This window comes from Daktulosphaira vitifoliae, unplaced genomic scaffold, assembly GCF_025091365.1.
Source record: "Daktulosphaira vitifoliae isolate Bord-2020 unplaced genomic scaffold, ASM2509136v1 Scaffold_1, whole genome shotgun sequence".
In the NCBI taxonomy this organism is placed as follows: Eukaryota; Metazoa; Arthropoda; class Insecta; order Hemiptera; family Phylloxeridae; genus Daktulosphaira; species Daktulosphaira vitifoliae.
In genome coordinates, this window is record NW_026099572.1 from 72,091,216 (window position 1) to 72,116,989 (window position 25,774).

General features: G+C 26.0%; 1 protein-coding gene across 1 annotated transcript in view; it reads left to right on the plus strand.

The window, feature by feature from the left end:
* LOC126895498 (probable G-protein coupled receptor CG31760) overlaps positions 1-25,774 on the plus strand; it is a 66,532-nt gene that overhangs the window by 6,065 nt on the left and 34,693 nt on the right. Inside the window, exons 2-3 of the mRNA XM_050667434.1 lie at positions 13,230-13,584; positions 18,171-18,354. Of these exons, the coding sequence (XP_050523391.1) occupies positions 13,230-13,584; positions 18,171-18,354 (539 nt within the window). The remainder of the gene's footprint in view (positions 1-13,229; positions 13,585-18,170; positions 18,355-25,774) is intronic.

Genomic DNA, 25,774 nt, shown 5'->3' on the forward strand with positions numbered 1-25,774 from the left:
AAAAAAATTTAAATATGATTAATTTTTTATACTAAGTCATTTAGATTGATATAATATTTATGGAAATAGGTGTAATCCCCTTATAATAAAATAAAATACAAAACCAAGAATTTTAACACAATAATAGCATATTTTTAAATACGGTAGCTATTTTCACCATGTTTTCTCCTAATAAGATATTTTAAAATAAAATAAAATACAAAACCTAGAATTTTAATAGAAAAATAGCATATTTTTGAATACGGTAGCCATTTGCGCATAGAAGATAGGTAGTCGGGCCAAATTTTTTTTTCTATTTTATAGTACATAAAATGAGCTTTAATTTTATATATGTTTAAAGGACGCAGTATTTCCGGAACATTTTCAAAAATTAAGTTGAAAAAGTTAGTTTTTGTAAAAAAGTTGCTATTTTAAATCCCCCCCAATGAGCAGGTTAAGTGTTAGATTTTCAAAAAAATGATATCAAATGAAAAGGAAATATCTAAGGTTTTAGTTTAAAAAAAAATGATGTTGATTTGTTCATTTTTGAAAAAGTTATGGAAGTTTTAAGAAAAAAAAATGAAAAAAATGACAAAATTTACCGATTTTTAAATTTGTAATTTTTTTGGATATTTCCCCCATTTGCGGGGAACGAGGGAAAATTTTTCAATTTTTAAGAGTAATGTCTTTAACTAGATACGATTTGTGATCTTTTGACGTATTGTTGAAAGAAATCGGTCCAGTGAGAGCTGAGAAAAAGTGGTAACAGACATAAAAAAAAAAAACACATTATGGTAAAATTAATACCTTCTCAGCTTTGCATCGAATCTAAAAATTGAAAATTACCTATTATTAAAATTGTAAATTTTCGGAAGATTTCTCCCATTTACGGGGAACAAGAAAATTTTTTTCAATTTTTAAGAATAATGTCTTTGACTAGATACGATATGTGCTTTTTTAACATATTGATCAACAAAATTGGTCCAGTAAGTGCTGAGAATTTTCATGGACAGGCACAAAATAATACATTATAGTAAAATTAACACATCTCATCGAAGCAAAAAATAATGTATGTAACAAAAAAAATATGTATATACAAGAATTAATCATTTAGTAAACAAAAGAGATATCAAGTTAACATAAAATCTAAATTCTTCCATTAAGCTAAAAAGTTTAACCTAAGTCATCTTTAAATGATTAACTCGTTTATGCACAGCCGCCTTGATGTTAGTTTTATATATATATAGGTATATATATATACAAAAAAGACACACACCATTTATTTTTTTAAATCCAATATTTTATATGATCACAGGTAAAGTCAAAATATCAATATTTCCATAAAATTTTAACTTTTGACAAAGTTTTAGAAAACTTGTATCCTTTAAATTTAACTTAAATTTAAGTTTAAGTATGAGGTCTGTTCAAAAAATACCCATTTTTTTATAATATGACACTGTGATAATAGCTGCATATTACATTAGTATCATACACATAAAAATATAAAATAAATAAATGCATCATAGTAAAATAAATACTTTCTCATCTCTACCTCAAAGCTACAAGTTATCAACTTTATAATTGATAACTCAATCATTGTATTAAAATACCTGTAATTTAATATGCATTCATCTAAAAATTGTATTTTATTATTTAAGTTCTAAAAAATGTTTATATTTAAATTGAAAAATAAAACTAATACAGTCGTGTCCTGGCATAGTGGTGAACTAGCTTAGTTAATACAAGTAAAAATTGCTTAGTATACAGCTAGATTAAAATCTGATGTTGGTTAATATTACTACAGTAAAAGTCTTCAATGCAAATGTACAAAAAGAGTTTTAAAAGAAAAAAAATTAGATAAGGGTTTGATATCTTATAACATACCAATAGAATAAGTACTAATTAATAAAAACTCTCCCTAAAAAAATTGTGTGTATTGTGCTTATAAAATTATTTTGAATTTTTTAATTTAACAAAATAAAGAAAAGGATAGAATAAAAATAAAGAAAAAGAAATTTTTACTTTATAAAATGGATTTTATTAAGTTATAAATAACAACATTTTTAAAAATCTACTCGCAACTATTGATCACTTGTCAAAATAATGTCAAAAACAAACTATTTTTCATTAAATCAACTAATAAACTTTTGAACTTATATTTTCAAACTAATACTTTTAATTATTATCATAAACTTATAAAATTATATTCATTTAACTAAATAAAATCAATAATACATGATTAAATTATAATTTTAATTTCTTTTTCACTCATTCATATTATATTAATTGAAAATCATGTAGCGAACTATCATATGAACTATAATGAATTAGTACTTAAATTTTATATTGTTCTTACATAAAAAATATAAATAAAATATTAAAATCGGTTTAATATGTAATAATTTTATTTATAATCTCGACAAAAATGTTACTAACTTACTATAAAAGTCTGTATTGTAGTGAAGTTTTTAGAAAAAATGTAACATTACCTTAAAATCTATAATTTATTATGGAAAGTTTAAATGATTTGTTCCTTTGTGGTATTAAATCATATAAATTTTCAAGGTTCAATTAATTGAAAATATTTTAGTATGTTATTCAGAGTGTCACATCAGGTTTTGACAACTTTAATATCTTTTAATTCAGCAAATATTTTTTTTTACTTTTTAAAATAATTTTTTTATATTTTTAAACTTTCTTCTAATAAAAAAAATTGATAGGCCGATAACAAATTTAAGATATTTACTTACAAGCACGATAATATATTAGGTTAGTATGCATTACAAATATACACCAATGCATGCTGTTCCTAACTGCGCTATGTATCCTTGGGATAACTTAGATGATAATCATAGGAATTAATTAAACATAAGATGTAACATAACAAGTATACATTTATTCACTGTAAACTATTTAAGTATATTTTTTTCAACGTGTATTTAAACTATATATTATTATATTATTTTTATTTATAAATAAAATACTTCTTACTCAATAAATACTTATCCTAACTATGCTATTTCATCTGTTAAATAGAAAATCATAACACGACAAACGATTATATTTTACACAAAAATAACATTTTTTGTTTAACTTCAGGGGCTGTTTACTTATAAAATATAAGTCGTAAGGACAAATTTTTAGCTTCGATGCCAAGCTGAGAAGGTATTAATTTTACTATGATGTGTTTTTTTTTTTTTTGTACCTTTTACCACTTTTACTCAGCTCTCACCTTACGGATTTCTTTCAACGATACGTCAAAAGATCCCAAATTGTATCTAGTCGAAGACATTACCATCAAAAATTGAAAATATTTCCCTCGTTCGCCGTAAATGGGGGAAATCTCCAAAAAAATTACAAATTTAAAAATCGCTAATTTTCGACATTTTTTTATTTTATTTTTTTACTTAAAATTGCTATAACTATTTTTAAAATGACCAAATCACTAAATTTTTTTTATAGATACATGATGTCTTTATCTATCATTTAGCATATTTTTTTTTATAAATCTGACCATTTAACTGCCCATAGGGGGGGATTTAAAATGACAACATTTTCACAAAAAATTAATTTTTTCAACTTGACATTTGAAAATGTTCCGGAAAGTTTGCCATTTTTATATATATATTAGGGTGACCCTTAGCTACATGAGAGGTTTTTTTTTTTTAATATTTGTTAGTGCCACCCCCTAGAATTATTCGAATACATAAAAAAATAAATTGTACGAAATTTGGAGACGATTGGTCAACTCTAAGACGTGCCCCAAGGGGGTTAAAAATAACCCTCCAAGGGTGATTTTTTAGTTTTTTATGTCTATCTCAAAAGCTAAAGTTTTTAAAAAAAATTTATTTTTTTATGTATTTGAATAATTCTAGGGGGTGGCACTTTGTAGTTTTTAAATTTTATAAATAAGGGACACCCTAATATATATCGTAAATTAAAGTTAATTTAATGTACTTTATCATGGAAAAAAAAATTTCCGACTTTATTTGTCTTCACGATAAAAACAGACATCAAAGTTAATAAAAAAATACGATTTTTGTAAAATAATTTTTTTTAATATTTTTAACTTAATAATGCTCTAACTTTTTCAAAAATGAACATATCAATATAATTTTTTTTTATATAGATGCTTGATGTCTTTACTTATTATTTGGTATATTTTTTTTGTAAATCTGACACTTAACCTGCCCACAGGGGGGGATTTAAAATGACAACTTTTTCACAACAAATTTACTTTTTCAACATAACTTTTGAAAATGTTCCGGAAGGTCTGACACTTTTATATATATCTTAAATTAAAGCTAATGTAATATACTTTAATTTGAAAAAAAAAAATTTGACCTCTGGACTTGTCTTCACGGCGAAAATGGCTACCGAATGCTATTTTCGTGTGAAAATTCTCGATTTTATTATTTATATAATATTTAACTTTATAATGCTATAACTTATTGAAAAGTTTATGGATCCACACAATTTTTTATGAGAAATAATATTTTTTAATAAACCCTTTTTCATTCGACATACTTTATCTTAATCGAGATATTAATAAGGAACCAGCAGATCAAGTAGCTTTTGGAATAAAACACCAATTTTTTTTAAATTAAACACTATCTAAAGAATTGCATCGAAGCGTTTATTTTTGATAGTGATTTTAATCACTGTCAGATATCATTATACTTGACCCAACTATGACACGTCGCCACTGTGCTTTGTGTGTTATTTACAGTCTATAATATTCCAAATTTTTTGCTAACATGTCGTTATATAAATCATAAATCTAAAAAAAAAAAATGATTTTTAGTTTCACCTGAATTTAACAATGGATTTTTACAATTATAATCAAAATTTATAATTTGCTCAATTGAGTAGATATTTTTTTTTTATTGATTTTTTAATTAAAGTAAATAGTTAAAATTAATTAAGTTGTAAATATTTCAATTGTAGACTCATTTTAAACACCAAAAGTTACTCATAAATTATTACTATGATTTTTATTTGAGTGATTTTATTATGATAAAAATACAAAAAAATATTGAGCTTTACTGATAAATTTACTATAAATAGTAATTATAAAATTTCTTGACTGTATATTGACGCCCTGTGCTGGGTTTTTTTTAACTTTATTTTATTTTACATTAACATATGTTTAAAGGACATAATATTACCAAGAGATTTTCAAAAATTTAGTTGAAAAGATTAACTTTTTTTGTAAAAGTCGCTATTATGAATCCTCACTGTGAGCAGGAAAATGATCAGATTTAAAACATATATGTATACCTAAGATATTTATATAAAAATTTGTTTTCATCATTTTTAAAAAAGTTATAAAAGGTTTAACTAAAAAAGTTTAAAAAATCACGAAATTAACCAATTAAAAAAAAAATTGTAATTTATTTGGGAATTTCTCCCAAAAAGTTTGAGAGAAATTTTTTCAATTATTAAGGGTAATATCTTCAACTAGATAAGATTTGTGATATTTTGATATATTGTTAACTAATATTGATCCAACGAAAGCTTATAAATTAGTGATAGACACATAAAAAAATATAAAATAAACATACTTTAGTAAAATTAATATCTTCTGAGCTTTGCACCAAAGCTAATATTAAATATTAAACAATTATTTTAAAAAAAATGGACGATTTGTAACATATTAATCATTAAAATTAAAATTATATTATTAAATTACTATGTACAAATGCTTCATGAATATTTATGCCCTTAAATATTGTTATCCTATAAATTAACTTCAGTGTTTTACGAATTAAATACCTGTTTTCCAACACTATAGTTTATATCAAAATGTATTTCTAAAAAAAAGCTTTTAGTCCTATTTCTTTGATATAATTACCGCATAAAACATAAAAACCATTCGCTTAGAGGTCTAATAAAACTGTTGTATCTAAATATAACATGGACGATAAATGTTTGATGCAAACTATAGTATATTTCATGACTATTAGTAGCAAATTAGTTTGAAGTAGAAATTTTCAATTTTGGATTAATATTACTATTAAATAATAATATTAACAAATATTATTTAATGAATTAAACTTTTATAACATTACTAATACTTTAATTGTGTAGAAGTCCTTAATTATTGTTTTTGTTCACCGTTTACTGTTCATTTTTATTTGTTTTTGTTTAAACATTTGTTAATTCAAAGTTTTTTTTTCTTTAGACATTTTATTATTTATAGTCAGGTATATTTAAATTTTTTTTATGATACATAATTGCACTCACAGTTTTTTAATTTTTACTTCTATATTAGGTAGCTAGTATGATTTTAAATTACATAAATTATAAAGGAATATTTTACAAAACGAGCTGTTGGAATGGATTTTTATAAAAAAATATTTAGGTTATTCTCATTTATATTCAAGTTTTTATTATATAGTGTTTAAAACGTAAGGGTTCAAGTGACACGTTTATGAATGTGATTTAAATGAATAGTTAAAAGGAAAATTGCCATAATGACCTGTCAAGAAATTTAAAAAGAAAACGTAAAAATATATTAATAAAAGACAAATATTATTTATTTTTTATAATGTTTAATATAAATTATACATATATATTATATATATATTCTAGCTTAACTTAAAATTGAAAAATATCAGTTATACCCTTTGAATTTCAAGCTTCAATACACAATATTACTAAATTAAGTGTATGGTTTTTAGTTCATGAAATCCAAAGGTTAACAAAATAATATACCTGTCTATTTACAGAGGTTTCTTCTTGGATTATACTGTTATCAGATATTTTTGAATTTTGTAGTTTAAAATGAGAAAAACACTATTCAACTTAATAAATAATCTCATTATATTATATCGCACTGTAAGTACTTTAGTGTAGTAATTCAAATATATCATATTGTTTGATAAAAAATATTATTTAGTATTCCGTATTTAATTTTGTAGATTCAGAATACGCTATTGCATTATAAATGAATTATGTACTATTACCATAAGAAAACATGTATAAACTAATGACAAAATTTGTCAATTTTGAGTTCTACACTAAAGTATTCACAGGGTGATAATTTTACTATTATACATTTTGATAATTTCGGTACAAGTAAAATAACGAAATACGAAAATTACTATTCAAATTTTAATAAATGAAACATTATTATATTATAAACATTAGAACTAATTAACTAGTGATTAGTTTGTTTATATGTACATAAGGTACTTCTAATATGTGTTTTACGAACTATTGAAGAAATAAAAATAATTTCCCTCATGAAATATTTTCTACGGATATTGGTGACTGTTAAAAAAAATAAGGATAACTTTTTTTTTCATATTTGTATTGCATCCTTAAAAAACAACCAATTTACAAAATTTTATAATTCATTTATATATTATTTAGTTTAACATTTAAACCTAGTTTAGAAACTTAATTTTATTTATTTAATACTTCATTGAATAATGTACAGTGAATATTACTTATATTATAATTAATTTAAACAATATGAGAATAGAAAATATCAATTTACTCTTAATAATTTAATTTCCAAACTAATTGTCAGACAAACCCGTTAAAAAATGTACTATTGCTTAATTTACCAGGATCAAACTGCATACAAAATTATTTTATAAACGAGATAAATTAAATTTTAAGTTTTCGTAGTCTCCAATCAGCTGCAATTTCTTGATTGGGTCTTTCAAACTCTATACAAAGTTTAGTTTCTATGATCAAAAACAAAATCTATGCCATCTCAAAAAAAAATTAACTGTTACTAAACTTGGAAAGATTTAAAATTGTCTTCAGTTCGAACTATACTTAACATGACGTTATGCTTCAACTTCGTAATGAACTTCGTCGTCAGAGATCTAATAATGAAAATAATGCTATTATTAAACATATTCGTGGAATTCTTACCATTGTTAATTTAAAAAAGCTTGTAAAAACATCCTGTTCCCAATTTAATTGTAATTATCAAAATGCATATTGAATATTTAATTTAGTGTTTAATTCCCTGGCATGTCAAGTAATTGGGAAAGGGGGTAGAGGTTTTTGTTTTTTAATTACTTTATTCAAATTTTTACTTAAAACATAGTGAGTTTCCTCATATTTGAAAGTCTGTGTTTTTAAATTATATTTTGAAAAAGATGGTAAATCATTAATATTTAATTATCGCCCTATTTATGTAATATATATCGTTCCTAACATTTTCTCTTGAATCGTTACTCTTAATGGAATATTTAGAAATTTTCTTATTCCTTTATCAGTTATTAATTCAAAATTAAAGAAAATTGGTTGGTTGATCCTTTATTAGCATACTTTTTTAACGTAAATATATCAGTTAAATACAAAAATTGTTTTTCTTGTCAAATTTTAATTTATTCAGGAATCAACTAAAATTCTACAAGGAGACTACCCATCATCTATTATTCAATTTATTTATCAATGATATATTTTATTCAATTTATTATATAAAATTCTGTTATTAACAGATGGTGACAAAGATTTTAATTCTTTAGTATATCTAATTTTTTTCTGCCATAACTTTTTCAAAAATGAACAAATCAAAATAACTTTTTTTGATATAAGAAGCTTAGTTATTTCCCTTTCATATGATATAATTTTTTTCAATAGTTATCCCTTTACCTGCCCACAAGAGTGGATTTAAAATAGCAACTTTTTCAACTTATTTTTTGAAAATGTTCCGAAAATACTACGTCATTTAAACATTTGTTAATTAAAGCTTATATTACGTACTATAAGCAAAATCTTCTATTAGCAAATAGCTGCCGTAGTTAAAAATCTACTATTTTTTTGTTAAAATTTCGATTTTATATTTTTAACTTTATATTTTTATAACTTTTTGAAAAATATATGGATTAACACAAATTTTTGTTTCTAAATACTTTATATGTATCTCTTTCATCCGACATACTATTTTTTCAAAATGGACATTTGCCTTATACAGGGGGTGTTATGTCGTAAACCAAAATAATATGTTAAAGGGGAGAAGTATCGAATATAAGGAACTATTCTTGTTATTTTACTTGGGGTGTATTGTTCGAGGGTTTATGTTTGTTAATATTAATTTGCAAACTAAGTTTGAATGTTCTTACCTGAGCTTTTAGTTATCCTTTAGGCGTGTAGAATAATGATAAAAAGAACGCAATGTCAGATGGTTGTTGATGATAAAATAATATAATTAATATAACTTCACATATAATTATATAAAATAATTGTAATAATTAGAAGGTAATTACATCACGTGAATGTTACGGAGAGATATTGTTCTTAGTTAATAAACACAAGTTTATATATTGATAAATATATTCATAATTATTCTGCGGTGTTAAATTAAGGTAGCTCGCGAGAACCAGACGATGAATGCGATGTGTTCGTCTTAGAGTTCGATCGAAACAGGTCGAGCGCGTCCATCTCTGGAGCTTTCCTGGTGTAACCCCTTCCAAAAACGCACATATTTAACGTCCGGCTTTTATTTGCTTCACATTTTTTTAGGAATTTCATGATTTTGATTATACATTGAAAAAGGGTTCTTTAACTGAAAATAATAAATAGAAACATTTGATTGTTAAAGGATCCATGTGCGGTGAAAAAAAAGAGCGGATGCCTATGGCGTGATTATGTCAACTATGTGTTTGGCTGTGACTAAGAACAGAAAATATTGATAGTGTTTAATATTTGTTGTGAGAAGTATTGTGTAATAGAATAGAATCTTTGTGTGTGTTGAGAAATGAAATGGAAGAAAAAGAAATATTGTTTTTATGTAAAGGGCCTATTACAACATTTAAAAACTTGAAACATACGTATAAAAAGTAGAATTTTTTTAACCTAACTTTTGAAAACGTTCCGGAAATACTGCGTCATTTAAAAATATACTAAATTAAAGCTTGTTACGTACTAAAAAAAAAATTTGCCCCGACGACCTATATTTTATGTGCAAATGGCCGTCGAAGTTGAACTAAAAATAGGAGTTAATTTTGCATTTGGAATAATCCACCAATTTCTTAAGATTAAACACTATCTACAGATTTGCATCGAAGCGTTTTTTATGATAGTAATTTTAATCACTGTCAGATATCAACTAGACTTGTTCCAACTATGCCATAACCCCGCTGTCCTACATTTTTTTTCTTTTTTGTGTCTGTTACCACTTTTTCTCAGCTCTCTCCGAAGAGAGAAATTTTTCAACGATAAGTCTAAAGATCACAAATTGTATACATATAGTCGAAGACATTACCCTCAAAATTTGAAAACAATATTCTAGTTCCTCACAAATGGAGAAAATCCTCCAAAAAATTACAATTTTAAAAATCGCTAACTTTCGACATTTTTTTAACTTTTTTTTTTTAATAACATTTTATTTAAAATTCATAGTTACAATGTAAGAAACAAAAACTTTATGATTTAAACAGCTCTATTAATCGCATATCATGTGCAGTGCACCATGTGCATCTGTTTACTTTTATCATTTGTTGGTAATCAATTTGATAATTTAGATTTTAGGTAATCTAATTAATATTATTTGTTATATACTTTTAGTTGATTGTTAGCATTAGTTTAAATATTTTTTAGAAATCTCAAATTGAAGCTATAGTGTTTAAAGAAAAAGTATTATAAAAAATATTCCCACTCAGATTTTAGCTTTTATACATCAGTGAATTCACTATTTCAAAATATATATTTTAAGTATTTTATAAAAGTAAAAAAAATTTATCATTCTGGAAAAGCATAAATTTTATAATTATATTGCAACTTCCCATTTTCTTAATGGTTTTTTCGTGTATGAATTGTTGAGTTAAAAGATAACGAGATATTTTTAGTTTATGCGTTTTATTACACACTGATAAGTATGACGCTCACTACACTTCACGAAGATTTAATAATACCTCTTACAAATAGGTATACAGATAAAAACAGTCTTATAAATAACTGCTAAACATAATAAATTATTCTGGATTAATATCAAACATTATTGATCTAATTATTAATTTAAGAATTATATAAAAAAATGACGTTAGATAGTAAATATTTAATAATATAGTTTTATTTTAGTTCTCAAGGCAAATAAAAAAAAAAATTTTCTCCAATCAAAAGGTTTGCAAAACATTTCTATTATCAATGATACTAGAAAAACGTATATATTTTTTGAAACACAAGGTATATATCCGAACAAGATTTGACATATTTAATAACTTTTGATCCAACGAATATTTTGAAATTCTTTTTTTAAAAATAATTTAGAGTCTTAAAATTTGCCATAAAATAAATCATATTTTAAATTTATTTTTTTTTTAATTTTAAATGTTTTAAAATTTAAAAAAAAGCCATTTTTTAGATCTTTTCTTATAAAAATGCCTAATTTGTAGATAACAATTTAGGAAAAGTAATTATTGAGTTACAAGAATTTTAAAACATAAAATGGATATACATAGGGTATTCAGTAAGTAAGGAAACAGGTTTCCATTGTTTTCATTGTCTGTAACAATTGACCAGTTTCCTTACTTGCTGAATATTCTGTATAACACAGTGATGTTTGGAATAAATGGAATATAATAAGGACAGATCCACGTTACACACTCCCTAAATTTGTTAAAACTCAATAAGTACTTATCCTTAAGTTATTATTGAACCATTAGAACATCTTGTAAGAATAGAAAATGTATATTTTATAATTTCTAAAAAATTAAAAATAATCATTTTTTCATTAGAGACAAATAATTCAAAATATGATTTTAACGCAGTCCAAAACTGTATTTCAAAAAAAAAATAATGCAGAATATTGACTGGATTTAAATGTTACTAAATATGTCAAGAACTGATAGGACACATTATGCTTTATAACCTATGAAGAATAATCAATTCTTTTTAGTTTTGATGAACAATTTATTAAATGATCAGATGTACCACAAAGCCATTTAATAATTTTGGTTGTATAAAAATGCTTTTACGTGAAAGTGTTTATAGATTTAGAAATAAATAAATTATCTGTGCTTTGTGTTTAGAGGAGTGTGTATATAAAAATAGAAATAAAGTTTTTCTATTTTCAAATAACTTCTTTTTTTTTAGTACAAGTTATATCCCATAGAAAAAAATTACTTCTCTTAAAAAATAAAATCTGTGCTATTGTTTATTATTGTTTATTTTTCAATTTATAAGTGGTTAAATATTTTTTGGTCTATACCTTAATACATATAAGGGTACTAACTATAATTTTTAAGTGGCAGGCAATATTACCTATTAAACTAGTTCACAGGAGAGAAAATGATCAAATTAAAATATTACAAGTCGATATCTATTTGTAAACTAATATATGGATGTCATTTACATTTTTAATTGTTGACTGAAAGTGAGGTGCAGGTTATATAATTTTAACCCATATACATTACTCTATCGTGCTATTCATCTCTCACCTAGATTGAAAATATTTATAACTCCTGAACTAATTTTTTTTTAAAATTTATTTGATAAATTAATCACTTTGGATTCTTGTACATCAAGTTTAAAATAAACGTTTTTAGCCTATTGTTTACAAAAAATTTTGATGAGTTGATAACTCGAGGTTAAATACTTAAAAAAGTGAAAACAGTTTTAAGACGTAGAGTGGATATGCAACAGTTGGAAATAGTGATACAAAATTACCGTAAGAATATAATTCAAGAATATTCTCAAAAAACGAGAATATTTTCTTAAAGTTGTTTTTATTGTATTTTACATTATTATAAAATGATCTTGAATCGGCCGGCAAGTAAAAAATTTATTTTAAATAAATTTTAAATTTATTTATTTAGTTTCAGATAATTCGATTAAACGAAGTTAAAAATATAATTTACTTCGAATAAAAATTAACAAATTATTATAATATTAATTATTTTTTAACATTATATAATCTTTATTTTAACATATGTTATCATATGTTACATATGTAACCTAAGTAACAAAACACACAAAAAAATAACATTAAGAAATTTTCATTTCCCAAGCGGAAATGTTTTGATGCCACATAAGATATTTTCACATAAAAAAAAAACAAATACAAGCAACTTCTCTTACTAGTTACAAGAAAATTCAAAGTATTTTATTTTTCATTTACTATTTGTAAATTCAATTGATCAGAAGTCTATAATAGTAAATACTTATTTACACAAATGCATTTAAAAACTGTAAAACTAGTTTCACATCAAAATGTCCTATTATACTATGCATCTAATTAACTTATGTATTATCAATATAAATTAAATTAACAATGGTTTTTTTAGGAAAGATTCAGAGTCATGGCAAATGTAGCTGTCAATAGAGCAAATATGTTGACTAGGATTTGGAAGTATGCTGATCCTAGTGTAACATCCTCAGAATATTTATTACATGCAGGTGTAATATCTATGGTAGAATTTGATAATAATATATTTGCGGCCGGTAACTGCTATGACCAGAATCAGTACAAAGACTACAGTCTCTTTTGTCCATACGCATATAGATTGCCCAACGGTAAAGGAATTTTGGCTAAAGATTTGGCAGTTGAGTATAAGTATTTATCAAACACAAGTGAATGGTTCTATATTGCTCGACAAAAAGCTCAAGGAGTTATAAAACGCAACAATCAATATAGTCACGGTAAGCTTTAATTCTCGATTTTTTTTATACAAAATGTTTTTTCACAATCAAATAATTGAAATTCAGTACAAATATATTGCTTCTAAATATTTTTTTAATTTAATTAATTTAAAAATATATAATTCAAACTATTATAATCGTTTAATTTTATGTCAAATAAGTATATTCATAACTTAAGGTAAAAAAAGAGATAAATGCATTCTCATATTTTTAGGAGAGTATTTTGATATACATATTTTTAGCTTCGATGAGAAGCTGAGAAAGTATTTCACCATGATGTGTTTATTTTTTTGTATCTATCACTACTTTATCTCAGCTTTCATCAGACCTAATGTTTTCGACAACATATTAAAAAACACAAATCGTGTCTATTTAAAAAGATATTATACCGTAAAAATGAAAAAAAAATTCAAGTCAGTATATTTTTACTTTTTTTCTTAAAACTAACTGAGATAACTTTATTAAAAATAGATTGATAGAAAAATTTTGTTTTATAAATACCTTTGGTATTTTTATTTTTTAGGTATCTATATATATTTTAAATCTAACCATTAATCTGCCCACAGTGGGTGATCTAAAATATTAACTTTATCACCAAAAATTAACTTTCTCAAATATATATTAAATTAAAGTTTATATTACATACTATAAGTTAAAAAAAAAATTAATAATTTTGTACTAATTTTTCGAAAATCTCACCCACTATCTGTCCACAGGAGGGATTCAAAATAGTTAAAAAAGTCTCATGCATTATGACTTTTAACATCATTTATTAGCTTAAAAAAGTTTGATTCTACAATTATAAAAAATACAATTTTTGCAAAAATAAATACTGCTTCAAAATTAAATCATAATTTTCAAAAATGCACTTAACTCTTTTTTACTCTAAGACATTAAAATATTTAGATTTCAATTTTAAACAATTTTGAATTGAATAAATTATTCGATAATCATATTTTTTTTTAATTCAAAAATATTTGTTTGTTATGGTAACATATTAAGGATAAAATAAATGTTTAAAAACATTCTCAAAAATTAAATTGAAAACAAATTATAATAGTAATTTAATTTTTATTAAATATTCAGTGATATTATAACAAGATATATTTATTTTTACTCTATTTGTGAATACTATTACGACCATCATGAAATATTTTTTACCCAACAACCTTCTTATGAATAATTTATAACAAATTTACTTTCGCCACTCAACAATAAAAAATATTTAAGTATTTAAATGTGTACGTAGGTCATTTTATTGTATTGAAATATAAAAAGGGGAAGTACCTTTTATGAATAAAAAATTTATTGAATAATAGTTTATACCTTTGATATAGATTTTCTTTTACTGAGAGCAACACAGCATTATAAACAAGATAACGTTCATAAAAGAAAAGGTTTATTAGTCCCCATTTCATATAATTTTTATACTTTATACATTTTTATAATTTTGTATAATAATATCATGAGCAACGTTATAAAAAACATTTTTCAAATAATTTTTACCCACAAAATCCATTTGTTTTTATTTTTTTAAACATTGAAAAACTGATAAATTAGCTATTAAATCTACAACTAAGACTACACTTCTCATTATTCATATGGTTGTCTATTTTTATATTGATTTATCTATACAAGGTGACTTACGATGTTTTTTCAAATCTAATAACTATTGATCTACTGAATAGTTTGCTTTACTTTTTGTTATTGTTATTTTATACTTTAAAACTATGAATACATTATCAAATATAATATAAATTTGCGAAAAATTTATAAAAATAAATAGGAAAATATCTACTTAGGAGAACTTTCATTTACCGAACTGAATTATCACACAGCAAACGGAATCACCTGTGACTTATTCTCGAATCCAAGACAGTGCATATCAGACATAGCTGCGTTACCGTCTTGGTCACATCATTCTTCGAAAGTTATAATCATTTTAAAATACATAATGAAGATTACGTTGTAACTATTTTTAAGTTGCTATCATTTTATACTTATGCGGAAGAAAAAGGACAGCTAAAAAATATCTAATGATATATCACCTGTGTAGGATTAGTAGAACAAAAAAATTATTCATTAAATTTTTTGAATAGATTTTCTAGTTTTCTCCACAGATTGGAATGTAGCATTATAAGTTTTGTTAAAGAGCCCAAATAGTTACATTATTCAAAACTAAATTTAACAAAACAATTAAATATTAAGTATAAAAAATTATTATAGATAACTTTGTCTTTGATTTATACATGTATTTGTGATTTCAAGGTGACGATAATATATATATATATATATATATATATATTTATGAAAGTTATTTACAATTACTTAATATTAATTAACATTTTCAACTTAACTCTTCATTAATAATTTTGTATTACTACATTTACTATAAACTTTTTAATTCTTAGAATGAATTTTAAATACATGTTTAATAAAAGATGACTTTATAAATCATTAAATTAAATAAACAAAGATAGTTTTTATACAAATAAATGGTATATTTTTTAAGTGTCAAAACATGCAATGTAAATAACAATGGTAAAATTATAAAAGAACTTGCGTTCATTAATTGTAAAAGTATATGTTAATAATATAATTTAAAGGTAGTTTGAATAATTTAATACATCACTTGGTAATTAATTTAAACAGAAATTATAATATAATTCAACAATATAATTTTTATTTTGTTCAATATTTGTTAATATCTGAAAAACTAAGTTGAAGCTATTGGCAACACACGATTTTAACAGCTTATACAATAATACACACCAATTACTTTGGTACGAGTATAAATAAATTTATATAACATCTCGTTTCCAAGTTTAAAAAAGTTTAATTAAAATTTGTTAAATAATTATTTAATAAATTGTTATGATAAAAGTAGTCATCAACTCTCACTATATATAAATCTACACAAAGGCCTCTAAAAACAGAAAAAATAACTGTTTTGAATTTAAGTCAAATAACTTAAAAGTCATTTAATATTCCAGTGAAATTTTAAATCAAAATTCTCCAAAATAATTAGCAGAATTTTTAACAACATAATGTTGTACTTATAAATATTTATAAAATATCCTTATGTAACCACAGTTGCAAAAACAATAATTTTTATTCTCTATGAATATTTTTTAATGAGCGTTTTTATCCGATAAATGATCAATGCTATGATAAAATTATATACATAAGAATTTTTTATAAAATTAATTTTCTACCAAATTACTAATAAGTCATTTTTTTTATATCTTTAATATTTAAAAATATGTACTCAATAAACAATGTTTCTAACCTTGTTAGCTTATTTTCAACCTCTCTGAGGCACGTGAAATGTTTAAAGTTTCATGCTCTATAGGCTAAAAATTAGGTTTATATACGTAGAACCGAATTTCAGTTACTTGGAACAAATTTTTTTTAGTTTATCCTATAAGGACTACCCTAGTTGATAATTAATATAATTTTAATAAACTGAAGAAATTATTATAACAAAGCCCTGATTTAAAATGACAACTTTTTCACAAAAAATTAATTTTTTCAACTTAAATTTTGAAAATGTTCCGGAAAGTCTGAGACTTTTATATATATCTTAAATTAAAGTTAATGTAATTTTCTTTATTATGCGGAAAAAAAATGTCGGACTTTATTTTGTCTTCACGGTGAAAATGTCTACCGAATGCTATTATTGTGTGAAAATTCTCGATTTAATTTTTTACATTTTTAACTTTATAATGCTATAACATATTGAAAAGTGTATGGATCAACATAATTTTTTTATGAGAAATAATATTTTTTAATAATCCCTTTTTCATTCGACATACTTTATTTTAATCAGGATATTAATAAGGAACTAGCAAATTATGTAGCTTTTGGAATAATCCACCAATTTTTTAAAATTAAACACTATCTAAAGATTTGCATCGAACGTTTTTTATAGTTATTTTAATCACTGTCAGATATCATTATACTTAATCCAACTATACCACGTCACCACTGTGCCGCGACCCCCCTGTGCTGGGTATTTTTAATTGACATGAAAATTTGTAATGGTTATCATGGTTATATTTTTGGATAGGTTAAGGTATTTATACTCCTTAACACAAAATATATTTCTACGCCACTATAAATCCTTCAACAAAGTTGCACAAATTCGATACACTTTAAATTGACTCCAACAAAATGTAAAAATGCATATAATTCCTTTCCTTAATTAAACATGATCTTAGAGTATTATATAATTATAAAATGAGGTAATGTTGTATACTGTTAGTTAGAAATAAATAGCTTAACCATGTATAACTGAGATATTTACATACTAATTTCAGTATAAATATTTATGGCATTTCATAAGTATATTTTTAACCAAATAAAAATTAATTAATTGATATTACTGTGATATGTTAAAAATTATAAGAGTTGATAATTCGATACAGGTATAAAATATGAATAAGGATTTTCAAAAACGATTATTAGAAGAAGGGTAAAGCATTATTATCATAAATAAATGAATTAAACGTAATAATTTTTCATTAAAAAAATTTATGATGACCATTAAATCAAGTTTAAAACTTATTATGTTATAACTTTTATAGCTTTCAACTCATACACGTGGAATTCGACTACTCATACAAAAAGGGAACCAGATGACGTGCTGACAGTAACATATGAAGATGGAAAGTGGAGTAAGCCATATTATGATTGTGGCGGTGGTAATATTTGGATGCTCACATACACCGTGCCATTTTTTGGATATCGAGACGGAAAATATTTTTTTAAGTAAGTTATATGTTTCCAGTGATGTATTTAAAGTTTTGACACCACAGGTAAATTTTTTATAGCCGCCCCTACATTTTCCCTTTATTTTTTTTGGAATGATTACAGAAAAATTTTGCCTCTCCTTAAATACAAAAAAAATTGACTCCCTAGGCGATGGTATCCACTTGCCTCCCTTTTAATACGTCCATGTATGTTTCATAATTNTTGCCTCCCTTTTAATACGTCCATGTATGTTTCATAATTGTATTAATATTTAAACAATTTTTGCATTTTTCAAAATTATTTTTTTTTAATTTAAAACCTGTGTTTAATTAATAATAGTGAACATAATTACTTTTAATAGTTAAAGTAAATCATATTTTGAATTTTTGTTGTTAAAAAAAATCCCAGTTCCGCGATAGCCGTCGTTCGATACGCATGTGCGTATAGTGCGGTCTAAGTTACTGTCTTATCGTACAACGTGTGTTTTCGTTTATTATTGCTAAACCGGTTATCAAGATGTGACTTGTCTATGTAACCACTCTACTTATTTTTCACTCTCAACTAGAGTCTCGTGCACAGCAACAAACGTAAAATATCGAACGGTAATTGTCATCTAGCTGTAATATTAGCAGCCCAAGTGCATACGGTCTTATCGGCGGCCGCCTCGGCGGTCTCCTTATTATTAATAATAATACATTACGTTATCGCATCCCACCGTCGTCTTCATTTATTTTATTGCAATCGCATTGTGATTGTTACTTCATTTATTTAGTAATTTAATTATAATAATTACATTCTAGTTAAAATGACTAGCAGAAATAACATCAACAACAAGAATAATAATAATGATATTAGTATAACAAATAACAGCGTATCCCCGTTAACAATTAGTAAAAATAAAACCTTCAACTCATCACTAGACACAAGTAATAATCAATCAGAAGCAGGATGGACTGTACAAAGATCTAAAAGAAATCTCTCTAGTTCTACTAATTCAGAACCAAACTCTCCACGTGTACAACCTCCCAAAACAAGAAAAAAAATATTCACTTCAGCAAATCGTTATGAAGCCCTCGCTTCAAACGAAGACCAACAATCCAATCAGTTAAATGATCAATTCGATTTCCCGCTCAATGTTTCTACTGAAAACATTACTACTGACATGCAGACAGAGTGTATTAATAATCCACCAATTAAACCCCCTCCTCCGATTTTTGTAAGAGGTGTCGAGGATTTTCCAGAACTATGCACAGTACTTGTAGAATTAATCGGTGTTGAAAACTTTGTCTGCAAATCATCTGCAGACAGATTAAAAATTCAAACTAGCACTCCAGATGCATATAGGTCACTGATACGGTATTTAAAGGAAGAAAAAGCCGAATACCACACCTATCAGCTTCAACAAGATAAGCCCGTCCGCGTCGTAATTCGCAACCTACATCCATCAACGCCAACTAGTCTTATAAAATCTGAATTAGAATTTCATAATTTTGAAGTTAGAAATATTACCAATGTTCTACACAAAACAAATAAGCACCCATTACCACTTTTTTTTGTTGATCTAGAACCCAGCAACCAATCAAAAGATATATACAAATTGACAAATCTATTACACACAAAAATCAAAGTAGAAGAACCGTTCAAAGCTAAAACTATAAGCCAATGTCTAAATTGCCAAAACTACGGTCACACAAAAACGTACTGTGGCTACCCACCACGATGCGTTCGCTGCGGCGCCGGCCACCCATCATCCGCTTGTCCAAATCCACGTGATACTTCACCATCATGCGCACTCTGCCAAGGGAATCACCCAGCTAGTTACAAAGGTTGTGCAGTATATAAGGACCTTCAACGACGTAAGAAACCTGCCACTAGTAATCATTATTTTTTGTCAGATAATATTAGAGATAAGTCACTAGTTGTAAAAGACAGCCACCCTACTCATGATGCTAACCCAAACCCCACTCCATCCTATGCACAGATCACGTCAGGCCATTCCTCAAATCAACAGCTGCCCCCACCGACAGCTGATATCAACAAAACAATAACAAGTTTCCTAGAGGACTTTAAATCTTTAATAAATCCCTTAATATCCCTACTTACCAAAGTAATAACTAGTCTTTTAGATAATAAAAAATGAATAACAACACACACACAAGTAAATCCCTTTTAATATTACTATTCAATGCAAACGGTCTTAAAAATCATGTTATTGAAATCCAATCAGTACTACAAAACAAACGTATTGATATTGCATTAATTACTGAAACTCATCTCACTCAATACTCTAAGGTACATATTCCAGGTTACAAATTACTGAAAGCCAATCATCCAGATAATACAGCTCACGGCGGAGTCGCCATACTAATTAAATCCACCATTACATTCCAAGTTCTTCCTAATTTCTGTCAAAACTTCTTACAGTCCTGTGCTATTTTAATCAACATAAATAATATTCCTGTAACAATTGCGGCACTATACTCACCTCCAAGACATTCTGTTACAATTGCTGACTTCAATAACTATTTTTGCACCTTTGGTAACAATTTTATAGTTGGAGGCGACTTTAACGCCAAACATCAAAGTTGGGGATGTCGCACAAATAACCCACGTGGTCTTGTACTACGTGATGTCGTATGTACAAAAAAACTTAAAATACTTGCCCCCCCAGGTCCTACTTACTGGCCAACTTCTGCTCAAAAAAACCCAGATATACTTGACATATTTGTTTCTAAAATCCCATCTAACTTATTTCACTCTACTGATAATATCTTAGACTTAAACTCGGACCACTCTTCTGTTATATTAACACTTAACGATTATCCATTAACTTGTCCGGAACCTCCCAAACTTTTCAATGCCACAACTGATCGTTACAAATTTCATGACCTTGTTGATCAAAAAATAAAACTTAATATTAAACTAAAATCCACGGATGATATAGACTTAGCAGTAAATAGCATCACAAATATAATTCAATCAGCGGCATGGTCATCCATCTCTAAAGTAAATCATTCCTATTCATATCATCCCTCTTTGCCGAGTCATATACGTGCACTTATAGTGGAAAAAAGGAGAGCAAGAGCCCTGTACCAACGACACCGTCTCCCATCTCTTAAACAAAATTACAATAGATTAGCTAACTCTCTCAAGAAAGTTTTATCTAAAAATAAAGATCTTTCATTTGAAAACTACTTGAATAACCTCTCGGCCAAAGATGGAAGTCTCTGGAAGGCAACAAAACAAACTCTCCAATATAAAGCCACATCGCCCCCAATAAAAAACCCAGATGGTAGTCTTGCTTCTACTGATGCTGAAAAAGCAGAACTATTCAAAAATCATCTTCAGGAAATATTCCTACCTAACCCTGAAACATCCTCAACAGTTACTACAAACACAGTACAAATGTATCTTGACTCTCCTCTCCCTATATCTCTACCAGTAAAACACTTCACGCCCAGTGAAGTAAAATATACAATACAAAAATACTCACTTAGGAAATCCCCAGGATTTGACTTAATTACAGCCGAAGTCACCAGATGCTTACCAAAACGTGCAATTATCCTTCTTACGCACATTTTCAACGCTACCCTAAGGCTCTCATACTTTCCTCTCCTATGGAAATTCTCTAAAATCATTTTAATCCCTAAACCAAACAAACCACCTGACTCCGTAAATTCTTACAGACCGATCAGCTTACTACCGTTTTTTGCCAAAATACTGGAAAGGCTTTTGCTTAAGCGTATCCTTCCGATCATGTTCGATAAAAAAATTATACCTGACTATCAATTTGGTTTTCGTGCTCAACACTCGACTATTCACCAAGTCCATAGAGTTGTTGACGCCGCCTCTTTTGCCCTCGAAAAAAAACTTTACTGCACCTGTGCATTCCTTGACGTATCCCAGGCCTTCGACAGAGTATGGCACGAAGGTCTGCTATACAAATTAAAGCAATTCCTACACCCAACATATTACATAATACTGAAATCATATCTCACAGACCGCTACTTTCAGGTTCATTATGGCTCTTCGGACTCTAATATAGCAGGAATTGCGGCAGGCGTTCCGCAAGGCGGAATACTCTCCCCAATTCTTTACAATATTTATACATCCGACCAACCGACCACACCCAACACTTTAGTAGCAGACTATGCGGATGATAAAGTCATAATATCATCCAGTTCAGATCCTATTATAGCTTCCAAAAACCTACAAAATCATCTCTCACTTATGGAAGATTGGTACAAAAAGTGGCGATTTAAAATAAACCAAGCCAAATCAGTACATACTACATTCACACTTAAATTAGCACCATGTCCAGAGATATCAATTTTTGGCACTCGGATTCCCTCATCCCCAAACGTTAAATACCTAGGGCTAACTATTGATCGCCGCATTACTTGGGCTCAACACATCAAAGCCAAAACATCACAATTAAACTCCCGCCTACAAATACTCAAAACCCTAATCGTCAACAACAAACACTTAAACCTAAATATTAAACTACTCCTTTACAAATCTCTCCTAAAGCCAATCTGGACGTACGGCTTACAGCTTTGGGGCAACGCAAAAATTTCTAACCTAAATAAAATTCAACGGTTCCAAAATAAAATACTAAGAAAAATTACCAATTGTCCACCATATGTGTCAAATCACTCTCTGCATAAAGATTTACGTATGAAAACAATTCAAGAAGAGGCAAAAAATTATTATAAACGTTTCCACCTACGCCTTAGCTCTCATCCAAACGAGCTCATAAAAAATCTATCTTCATTAACCATCCCTGGTAACCCTCCTCGCCGCCTTAAGCGTAAATGGTGCAGAGACCTACTCAATCCATAAAATAAAAAAAAAAAATTGCGTATAAGGACAAAACAAAATAATTAAAAGACGAAAGTGTCATCGGTGGGTGGCTTCTTCACTCAATATTTCATTCTTGTTTATCTTAGCTAATACTCTTATTGTGCCGTTTGTGTATAGATTGTGTATATATTAAAAAAAAAAAAAAAAAAAAAAAAATCCTGATTGTTATAACATTAATAACTATAGTTATTAATACTATAACAACAACATATTACAGTGGACCTAATTTTTTAAGTTCTAAATTTAAATGAACACCAGATAATTTTTTATCACTATGTATACAAATTATCTGCAAAATTCAAACTCAACTGAACTTAATTAACACGTTGTGCTTTATACACAAAATTTTGCTTAAAATCAAATTTAATCATATTTTATGCTATAATCATTAAAATTTTTATTTTACAAACAAAATTAATTTTTGTTAATTAATTAACGAAATTAATTTTTCAGGTAATAACTTTAATACGAAAACATTTTTAACTTTTTTAAAACATTCATTACTCAAACCAATCTATTTTTATTGTAGTTTTTATTATTCATATTAAAATACGTTTATTAAAAAGTATATATATAATATACGCATTTGATTTCTATTTCATTACTGAGATTTTTAAAATATACATTGTATAAGTATTGTAAAAATAAAACATTATTATTTGTAATGCTAAACCGTGATAAAACAATTTTTGTGGATTCTATAAATCTTTAGTAGTAAATTTCCATCAATAAATGATTGTTTACAAATCTTTATTTAAAATACGCCAATATCCAATATGAGTCATAATAACAGTGCTACTGATATTATTGATTAGTGCATAATTAGTTGAGAAAAAGTGAGCTACTATTAACTTAGAAAATAATTCAACTGAACACAATTTTAAAGGAATTAAGAATATTTTGAGAGATGATTTAGATGTTATGTTAAACTTTTGTAATCAAATGATTTTAAATACATTACCAAAAGATGATTACAAAAATTTTTAGAGCTCATCATAATACTTTTAAGAGGTGTTTCTGCAGATGGAATTAATTAAAAAAAAAAACCTGGAGCGTACCGCCTTGCAAGATGTATGGCTTAAGCAACGTTCTCCATTAAAGTATATTTATTCCACCAAGAGTTTACTTTGACAAAAAAACGGTATAGTCTTTATTAAAACTTAAAATGTTTGTTGTAAAATGTTATGATAAATACTGGTGATGTAGGATTTTTATAACAGCTCCATGTTTATTTATAGTAAAATTAATACAAATATCTCTAATATAATTGTTCCTAAAATAATTAACCTTTATATAATTAAAATGAAGAGACAGTGGATTTTTCATAATTCGACAATAGAATAAACTAGGAAACCAAAAACTTGATGATCAAAAAAATGTTAAAATTTAAAATCAACATGAATATTTGGAAGTTAATGGAGATAATTCAACAAAAAAATTATTACTGAAAAAAGCATACAAAAAGCATTACAATTTTACTAAAGCTTTTTGGTGAAAAATCTATCAAGTTACTTGGAGATTTAAAATTTCAAAAGATTTCTTAAATCAGATCATAGTAAGTGGGAGTCATTGAATTATATGGACTTCCATTATAAGGAACCTATATGTGGTTAATGATACTTCTAAAAGAAGTATTAAACTAAAGGATTACGATTACTTCAGGTATTTTTTAACAAAAAATAACTAAAGACGATTTTTAAAAAACAATTTTTATTTAAAAAAAGTTCTATAAATTAGTGAATAAATTATTAAGTAATAAACATAGAAATATAATTTTAGTAAAATTTATTTTTAAATTCAGTCTGTACACGATCGTCAAATATATTACAAAGACCCTTCAGTGGATAGTATAAGAACTAAAAATATTAATTGATATTTATAGTTATAATAAAATTTAATTTCAACCTTAAGTTAAAACATTTTTATACAAAAAATATATTATCTTATTATATAATAGAACAAGGAAAAAAACGCTTTTTGGAGAAAATTACTTAGCGTGTTCGGATTTTCAAAATTTCTTTTTTCATCGAAAGTACTCGGTCACAAGATTCCGGAAAAATTATTGGCAAAGATCGAAAAATTTTTGGCGCTGGCCCGCGAGCTTTTCAAAATTTCGACCGTTCTACGAGTTTGGAATTTTTGAGATATCGTACAAAAATCAATACAGCCGTGCATTTTTCACCGTTTTACGATCTTTTTTTTTAAGTTCACGCGCAGGTGTTAATATGGGCATTGACTCATTTTTGCGCATATGTTTATAGTGACCCTTAATTCGTAAAATTTAATTTTTATGACATTTAATTTTCTATTTAATTTATTATTAATATACGATATTGTTGTCATATAGTAATTGATTGTGTTAGTTATAACTATCCTTTTTTTTATATTATGTTTGTTATTTTTATATAATATGTTTAGTTTATTAAACATACATTATTAAGATACNATAATATGTTTAGTTTATTAAACATACATTATTAAGATACTTTTTGTTGATTTCTTTTAAGTATGTTTATAATAAAAATTTTTTGATATATTTAATCGTGTTTATTGCTATATATATATATATCTTGTT